The sequence below is a fragment of the Strigops habroptila genome, chromosome W, assembly GCF_004027225.2.
Source record: "Strigops habroptila isolate Jane chromosome W, bStrHab1.2.pri, whole genome shotgun sequence".
Lineage (NCBI taxonomy): Eukaryota > Metazoa > Chordata > Aves > Psittaciformes > Psittacidae > Strigops > Strigops habroptila.
In genome coordinates, this window is record NC_044301.2 from 6406393 (window position 1) to 6416133 (window position 9741).

The window sequence follows — 9741 nt, forward strand, 5'->3', positions numbered from 1 at the left end:
AGTATTGGGGATGTTTACAGTGGATAGTAAATGTATTTATGAAAATTGAAACATTACAAAAAGGAAATCATGCTAGCTGAGATTTAAATGAAAACAGTTCTCCCTTTGCAAATGCTTGTTATTATGCTGTAATAGTGTTACTTTAAAATGGCGGTGTTCACCAAGATCCTTGGGACCATGTCTGAGAAAGCTTTAAGTTCAGCCCAATGGTCACTGCCAGAGAACTGGAGATGTTCAAAAAGTCTTTCTTCCTACAGAGAAAGCACACAGCCATCATTGCCTGCTGTTACTGCTGAGGCAACACACACTTCATCAGTTTAAAGATGATTGTACCTCAAATGCAAGCTTGTGTGGAAAAAAAGATTTAAAGCAGCTCTTCCCGGGGAGGTCCAGGCTCACTGGAGGTTTCAATGCAGCTTGCTGTCTTTGCACTGCAACAGATGTGTGATTACGGGGACCGTTCCACCAGCAACCTTGTGGGACTGAGCATCATGGTGCAGGAGGCAGTGGCCATCCATCCTAAGCCACTGCAGCTGGTCCTGCAAGAGTGCCTGGTCATGGCCAGAGGTGGTCCTGGCCATTTGGGATTGCTACAGCAGCCCAGGAGGTCAAGTCCAGATCTTCAATGTCCATCATCTCAGCTAAAGAGATTTACCTCCAAGAAATTCAAACCTTTGAGGCTTTTCAAATATTTCTTAGTGAGGGAGTAATTTATTTCTTTTAAAGAGCTAATTGCTAATTTCACCGAAAGGATATTCTTAAACTAGGCAAAGAAATCTGAAATGAGTTTGCTGTATTGCATCACAGTAAGTGCTGTAGCCATTGGCCATCTAAAGGAAAACATTCTGTCAGATAATCATGGCCATTTTTGCATTTTAGGGGAACAAATGTCATGTCTAAGAAGCACATTTTATTCAGGACAATTATAATTTATAGTACATTGCACAGCATTTGTTTTCTGCTCATCATTTTATTGCTCTTCTGCCTTTTCCCTAAATTTATGCATTAAATTGTGTCTGTGTGTCTGTTTATGTGTATCTGTGTGTATATGTGTGCACATATGCAATACAATAAAAAGTGGTGTAGTGGGGACAACAGACAGGTTGCGTTTGATGTATTATTGGCATTTTTCTTTCAAATTACCATTTTCTTGCTGCTTTGGGAGAAAACCATGATTTTGCTGTGATCAGTACACTTTTAACAATCTGGAATAGATTCCTAATCTTATTCATGTGACTAGTTCAATGCCCATTTTTACGTTTTAGTGCAAACCCCTACATATGTGCCTGTAATACCACAAAAATAAGATGTTTCTTTGTGGAAATTTTTATAGAATTTGGATGCTGATCAAATATTTTTAGAAGTGGAGAATTAATGCAGCTTGACCATGTAAATGATTTTTTTTAATGAAAAAGATTTTAGTATTTATCATTCTTTCTCTCTCTCTCCCTTGTTTGTGTATTGCTTTGTGCTAATCTTAAATAATGGATCTATATCAAAGTTAATAAATTAGTAACTATTAGCAGTGTTTGGATAACAGTAAGTAACCCAATGACACTTCATTGACATTGACTTTTTATGTGTTCCAATAATACATTTTGAGTTTTAAAGATAAGACAAAGCAAAATAGGTTTGGCAAGTATTTGAATCCTTCATAACTTGTGGGCAACGGCTTTGTTTAAATCCAGGGCCCCTGCTTTAAACATACTTCCCTTTAAATGGTCCTAAGCCCCAGACTTTGAGATCCATGTCTTTCTCAGAATCTTCATTATCTGACTCCATTCAGCTGATGCACCATGTTGGGCTGCATCAGTCATGCCATGTTATGAAACCTAACATGATGTGACTGGTGCGGGATGACATGACGTGTCCCAAAGCAACATATCAGATCACACACTTGAAAGAAAACAAGCTTTTTTTGTTGTTTTTTTTTCTTCTCAAAGCCTAAATTAATGAAACAGCATATATTTTTTAAAAGGTGGACTAGTTTCAAACCTTGAGGGATTTTTCCCACAGAAAAGTTCCCCATCCTGACCAGAAAGTGCCTCCCATCCACACTCCTTGTTCTCTCCAAGGTATAGTCAAAGCTAGAGATGATGATGAGCCTAGGTCATTTCAGCACTGCTGCCCCAGTGGGTCTGATCCTGGAAGGTTTAGATCACTTTTAGAGGAGTGGTTTCAGCAGGTGCTGGAGGTAATCACCCTTCCTGGGGAAATCAGCACCTTCTAAAAACATTCTTTGAGTCCAGTTACCATCGTTGTGTCATTTTAGCTATTTTTATTATTATTATTTTCTGCTGTTCCATTTCTTTAGACTGTCAGCTTCCATCCTGGGGACATGCTCAGTCACAGACTTCATAGAACATTGCTCCACAGCAGGACTATTTCAGCTGCAAACAATGCATTCAGCACTCCCACAACAGAAGGATCCTCTGAGAGACCAGGCAGGGTGGACAGCTGCTTCATTTCCTCTGTCTCCAAGGCAGCGATACCAAAAGCCCATCTATACCCTTTTGGGTCTTTGAAGTACCCTCTCCTGAGATAGTCTATGCCAAGGATGCATGGAGCCCCTGGACCAGTCACAATGGGGTGCTTTTGCCACTTCCTCCCAGTCAGGCTGATTTCAGCCTCCAGTACAGTCAACTCTTGGGATCCTCCTGTCACTCCAGAAATATAAATGGGTTCCACCCCTCGATACTTTGATGGCATCAGGGTATACTGTGCACTGGTATCTACTAGAGCCTTATACTCCTGTGGGACTGATGTGCCAGGCCATCTGATCCACACAGTCCAGTAAACCCGATTATCCCTCTCCTCCACCTGGCTGGAGGCAGGGCCCCATAACAGTGATCATAAGATTGTCCACTTAGGTCTTGTGGAAAGGGATTAGTATTCCTTATCACAGGAGCTGGAGTAAAATCAGCTCTTCCACTCCATCTGGGAAACTGCTCACCAGAGACTGGAGCATCAACTTTCTTGTGAGGATCACCATTGGCCGTTGTTTTCCTCTTTAATTCATGCACCCGTTCCTCCAGAACTGAGGTAGGTTTTCCATCCCACTTTCTCATGTCTTCTCCATGATCCTGTATGTAAAACCATAGAGTGGCCCATGGCATGTTCCTCCTATATCTTCTCTCTCGGGCAATAGGGCATCTTCTGTTAATAGCTGAGATGCAGGTCTGTACACTTGGGGAACTGGATAGATTGTCTCTCAATTGGTTGAACTCCCAGGACAGGAGTTTTTCCACAGCTGAAATGATGGAAGGGGTGAGATTGTCTGCAAACTCCTGGAGTTGATGACTCACTACATCCACTGTTGGTGCCACTGCATCCAATGAGTTGGCATATGAGGATGGTGCACTCCGTGTAAATTTCTGCCACATGGGTTGTTTACATTCGACTTCATCTGGATCTACGGGTGCATTCCCAGCGTCTGACTTACTACAGATTATCTCTAGAATGGCTACTTCCCTCAGGTACTGGAGGCCTTTCTCTATTGTGGTCCACTTGCCTGGGCGACATATAACATCGTCCTTGTAGGGATACCTTTCCTTCACAGCTGCCAAGAGCTGCCTCCAAAGGCTGAGGGCTCATTTCTCTTTTGCAATTGCTTTGTCAATTCCCTCTTCCCTAGCAAGTGATCCCAGCTGCTTGGCTTCCCTACCTTCTAGTTCGTGACTGTTGGCCCCATTTTCCCAGCATTGGAGCATCCAGGTGATGATGTGCTCACCTGGAAGATAGCCAAAATCTTTTTGCATATTCTGCAGCTCAGTCAAGGACAGGGATTGAGAAGTTGCCTCTTATTCTTCCTCTTCCTCTGTTTCTTGTAATAATTCCTCTCGTTCCTCTCATTTGGGTGTCACCCCTTCTAGTTCTGGCATTGAGTCATCTGCATCTTCCTTTACTATGAGTTGCTTTTCGTGCTTTTCATTTGCATCTCCTCTTGCTTATAGGGGCAACTGATATTGGCACAGATTGGTCCTTTGGTTCAGCTGCAGTGCCTGCTACTGGGGTTGGTGTCTGCAGTGTCTTTCACTGGGGTTGGAGTGGTTTCTGTGCTCATTGCTGGGGATGGAGTAGCCGCGTTGTCTGTTGCTGTGCCATCAGATCCAGAGACATCTTTTTCCCCTTGAGGGTACTGGATAGTGTTGAGCAGGGCTCTGTAGGTGTAGGCAAACCCCAGCATGTTGTGGTGATTTGTCCCTTTCCGGTATTGCCAGGATGACAGCACACCTTGTCTAAGTGTTTTACTAGCTTTTCCGGATTTCACACTTGTTCAGGGGTAAAGTTACAAAGCACTTGAGGGGCACACTGGCCTAAGAGCTTGCCCATACTCTCCCTTTCACCCTGCCACTCTTAACTGTCCAGCCTCAGGGAAGATCTCTTGGTGGTATTCTTAGATAGTTGTTTAACCTTAGACAAGACCCAAGTCCGACCTTGCTTAGCTTCTGATATTCGATGAGATCTGGTGTTGTCATGGTGGTATGGCCATAGGCAAAACGGCATGCATGCTTGTTCCCAGCAAAAGGAGCAAGCTGGTTTAAAGGGTACTCAAAGGATATTGACAATCTTTAAAATTCTCAAATGCCATTGTAAATAGCCTGGTGGGGGAGTGGAGGGTGTGAAGGAATGTCTCCTTCATATGATGGCCCCCCCAATGGGGGAAAAAAGGTGCAATTGTTAACAATTCCCATTACATGCCTCCCAAAGTATAGAGGAGATGGCCTCACTGAGAACCTATACGAGATCAGTTTCATGATCAATAATGCTATCGTATCACAAGCCATTATCATAAAGTACAACCAAACAAGAACCTTAGCCCAGACCCCAAAGCCTATAAACACTAAAACAGCAAATACTGGCTGCAAGTAAGTTGTGACATAATGAAACTTTGAGACCAAGCACAACAACTCTGAGAGCAAATAAATCAACATTGTGAAGAGCGACTATTAATCCGAAACAATGAATGCTTATCACAAATAGGATTAGACATGCTTTGGTCAGATGTGTCGTTATCTCAACCCTTTGGGCCCCACATTGGGCGCCACAAAGGACTGTCATGGTTTAAGCCCTGCCGGTAACTCAGAGCCATGCAGCTGCTCGCTCACTCCCCACCTTTTCCCCCCCTCTCCAGGTGGGATGGGAAGGAGAATCGAAAGAATGTAAACCCCACAGGTTGATATAAGAACAGCCCAATAACTAAAGTATAATATACTACTACTACTACTACTGATGATAGGTGAAATAACAAGGGGAAAGAATATAAAACTAAACAGGATAGGAAAAAATAAAAAAACAACCAATAAACACAAGTGATGCACAATACAGTTGCTCACCACCCGCCTACCGATACCCAGCTCAACCCAAGCAGTGATCTGGGCCTTCCAGGTGACTCCCCCGAGTTTATATACTTGGCATGACCTGCTGTGGTATGGAATACCCCTTTGGCTACTTTGGGTCAGGTGTCCTGTCTCTACTTCCTCCCGGCTTCCCGTGCCCCTCCTCACTGGCAGAGCATGAGAGACTGAAAAGTCCTCGATCAGGGTAAGCATTACTTAGCAACAACTAAACCATTGGTGCGTTATCAGCATTTTTCTCAGACTAAAGCTGAAACACAGCACTGCACCAGCTACTAGGAAGGAGAAAAATAACTGTTACAGCTGAACCCAGAACACATGCTTTGTGGATTCCTCATTTAGGATTTGTTCTTTGATGGAAAGAATTAGGATAGCCTTTTAATGATAGCTACATGTGGCAAAGCAATCAGAGCTGCTTGGTGAAAGCTCACGTTGTTGGCTAGTGGTACCAATTTTACCTAAAACTCTCCAGTGTATTTCCGTGCTAGGTGATGCTTGAGGGGTTCAGAAGGTGGCTGACAAGATGGTGTTCCTGCTCACTGCCAGAGTCCCACCACTCTGTCTGTGCTCCCTGCACACTGCTCTGCAAGCAGTTACCAGTGGCATTATATCACCTATGGTACATCCAGTTTTGGCCATTGCAGCATGCAAGAAGTACTAAATAAACAGGATAGCTTTTTGCTTTTTCCATAGCATCACGTCCTTGGTTCAACTGCAGCAGTCATTTTTCCTCTTCTTAGTAGCTGGTGCAGTGCTGTGTTTTCAACTTTAGCCTGAGAACAACGCTTATAACACACCAATGTTTTTAGTTGTTGCTAAGTAATGCTTACTCTGATTAAGGACTTTTCAGTTTCATGCTCTGCCAGTGAGGAGGGGCATGGGAAGCCGGGAAGAAGCAGAGATAGGGCACCTGACCCAAAGTAGCCAAAGGGGTATTCCATACCACAGCAGGTCATGCCCAGTATATAAAACTGGGGGGAGTTACGCAGAAGGCCCAGATCACTGCTTGGGTCAGGCTGGGTATTGGTCGGCGGGTGGTGAGCAATTGCATTGTGCGTCACTTGTGTTTATTGTTCTCTTTTCCTTTTCCCCTTTTAGTTTTATCTTCTCTCCCCTTGTTATTTCCCTTATTATTATTATTGCTAGTTGTAGTAGTAGTGGTTTTGTATTATACCTTAGTTACTGGACTGCTCTTAACCCATGGGATTTACATTCTTTTGATTCTCCTCCCTATACCTCTGGGAGCGGAGGGGAAAAAGGGGGGGGACTGAGCGAGCAGCTGCATGGTTCTGATTTGCCAGCTGGGCTTAAACCATGACGCATCAATAAAACCAGAGTAAATAAGGCCAGAGGATAAGTTGTACCATTTGTCACAATTTAGCATCTTCTGTTAGCAAGGGAACCAGTTGTCAGATGGTCAAATGAAACACCGGGAATACTGGAAGGGAGCTGGTGCTGCTGGTGTAGTCTCCCATCTCACTAGATGTGACAATGGCAGGCCTTTTTCTTTTGGAGAAAGGGGAAATAATTTTAATTCTTCATGAAGCAGGTCTCCTTCCCCTTTATCCAACATTTCTCCCACATTGGCTAAGGCATTTTGGCACCTCCCCAAATAGAGTATGCAATAGAGCCCTTGACTCTGCCCAGTCAGAGACATTACCCAGGAGGGAGAAAAAGGAGAAGGAAAGAAAGAGAACAGAGCCCAGCTGTGAATTCTCATGACTTTATCCATCTCTGACATACAACAGGGTAGATGTAATAGTTTTCTTAGTTTTTTTCCTGCATTTTTAAAATATTCCTAGATTTTTCCAAAACAGGGAAAACCAGACTTTCTCTGGACCTTCTTCATACCCAGACAGTTTTGAGACTGCTTCCAGTTTTCAAAACTATTATATTCAAAAATTTTCAAGCATATTTGTGCTTTATATTGATTTTAGGACTGACTCTAAGAGCCACTAGGGACACCTTCAATCTCTTTTTTGACTATTTCCTCATATCTTCCAGCTGAATTTTTTCTATAAAAGCCCAATCCAATTTCTGTGTTATTATCTATATAGGTTTCTCCCATTGCTATTGCTATGGAATTTTCCACTGAAATTTGACTTTGTAATGATTAGCAGCTGGCAGATTTAATTTCTTTTTCCTTATGAAGTTTTTGAGGAAAATGTCTGTCTTTATCCCAGGACAGAACTAGAAGTTCAACCCACACTCCATCCCAAGATTTATGGATAAACATATGTGTTGGGGGTCTTGGGGGGGTGGTCACGCTTCTGGCAGTCTCCAACTTGTAAAAGCAAAGGGTGGAGAGGAGCTTTCCATCCTTGAGAAAGAAAACATGCCTGCAGTCTTGGGGCATAGGACTTAAGTAACCGTGGACTGGACTTAATGCTTTTTTCCTCCAGGTAGCAAGCAGTACGTTTTGGAGGACTCAGCCTTCAAGTGTTAGTTTTGATATTACAGTAAAAATGGCAAATTATTTGTGCCACAAAGAACACTAATGCTGGCTCAGGTGAATTTACTCTGCTAGAGATGCTCGTACTGGTGTGCCAGCAACAGCGCAAGGTTAAAACCAGGAGTTATCCAGGCTCCCATCTCTGCTCTCCCACTCCAGTACAGGTAACATCAGGCCGGTGCACGACAAGCGTCCATTTACTTATCTGTTAAATTCCCACCTGAAATTGGGGTGAGATTGTCCCAGCCCCTTCCCACATAGTGGGAAACATTGTCCTCCTCCCCTGCTACACCAGTGTCTGGTTTATGCCTGCTAGATAGTACCACGACAGCAAAGGAAAATGTGCTCTTCAAATGTGGAGATAGGGTATTGTTTTTTGCTTATCCTGGCTTTATGTAGATGGTCTGATACATTTATTTATTCATTCATTTATTTGACCAAATTAAAGCAAGCTAAGTGCGTTTGACCTCAGATGGTCCTGGTTTAAGTTAATTTGAGAGACAAAGCTCATAAAGTTCCAGTAAAACAAATCAACAACTTCCCAGCATAGGTTGAAATGTGATTGCTGAAACATAACCTCCAAAAACAGATACAACATGGAGACTCAAAGTCACAGTAATCTGAAAAATATGGGAGAGTATATTGATAGCCTTACTGAGAAGTGATATCTTTCATTCATGCCTTCCTTTTGCAGTTGGTTGCTGTTTCACCCACAAGAAGTGCATCTATCGGATTTTGTGCATTAACATTCCTTTTCTAATCTAGCTTGGACATTTTATTTTAAAGCTGGTGATAACCTTAGGCTCTGGTCCAGCGAACACTTATGTGCTTGTGTATCTTTACTCATAGGAGTAATTTCAATGGAGTAAATGCTTGCAGGTTTGAGACCTCAGTTATCTCAATCCATTATTTCTTTCCATTAAAAAGTAATCTGTGATTAAAATAAAATTTACAATTCTTTACTCTGAAACCCACCCAAAGACAAAGTGTGTTTATTAGACTATGGGTCCGCACATTGTCATCCTCAAATTGCACTTCAATAAAAAAGATGATAATTAGAAATGTGAAAGAAGGCAGACTCATACGCGATTGCTCTGTATTTACCAGAGTTTTGTTTGGATCACAGGTTGACAGATTTACAGCTCGGTCTGAGGAGGGAGGTGAAATAGCTGCACTTGTCTGGAAAATCCGAAGCAGAGAATTTTTTAAATGCAGTTTCTTTAACTGGTCATCACGTGAATAGCACAGATTTCTTACTCTTGCTGAAGACACGTGGCCATGACAGAAGGGGTTTCTGCTGGGGGGGGCTCCAGTGTGTTTGGTTTTGTCAGGCTGCTGCATGCATATAATAAAAAACTAACCCAACTCTCATTTGTCACACAGGTTACAGGCCTTTCCAGTGCAGATACTGCCCGTACAGTGCCTCTCAGAAGGGAAATCTGAAGACCCATGTTCTCTGTGTCCATCGCATGCCTTTTGACAACAGCCAGTATCCCGACCGCAGGTTCAAGCACTCCAGAGTTGACTCCGAAGCTTCTGGGAATGTGGAGGAACCTGCAGCTGTCAAGCCAGGGAGCTCGGCAGAGCTAACAGAGGAGGGCAAGGTCCAGGAGTGATGCAGCTCAATGGGTCTGTCTCCACACTGCAGTAGACTTTTACACTGGGTTTAGGTCTGCGTTTGGGTGAGGGTTGGCTAACTGCCTCCCATGAGAAAGAGAAGTGTGTAAATTCCCTGAAGTGTACAGGATGCTGAAAACAGTCAAATATATGTATATGTACACACATGATAAAAAACTGGCTCGATGGCCGCACACAAAGAGTTGTGGTAAATGGCTCGATGTCCAGTTGGAAACCTGTAACGAGTGGTGTCCCTCAGGGATCGGTGTTGGGACCGGTCCTGTTCAACATCTTTGTCGGCGACATGGACAGTGG

General features: G+C 43.3%; 1 protein-coding gene across 1 annotated transcript in view; it reads left to right on the forward strand.

Moving 5' to 3' along the window:
• LOC115619177 (zinc finger protein 536-like) overlaps nt 1-9425 on the forward strand; it is a 247726-nt gene extending 238301 nt beyond the window's left edge. Inside the window, exon 4 of the mRNA XM_030511224.1 lies at nt 9193-9425. Coding sequence (XP_030367084.1) covers nt 9193-9425 — 233 coding nt within the window. The remainder of the gene's footprint in view (nt 1-9192) is intronic.
• Nucleotides 9426-9741: the final 316 nt, after the last annotated feature.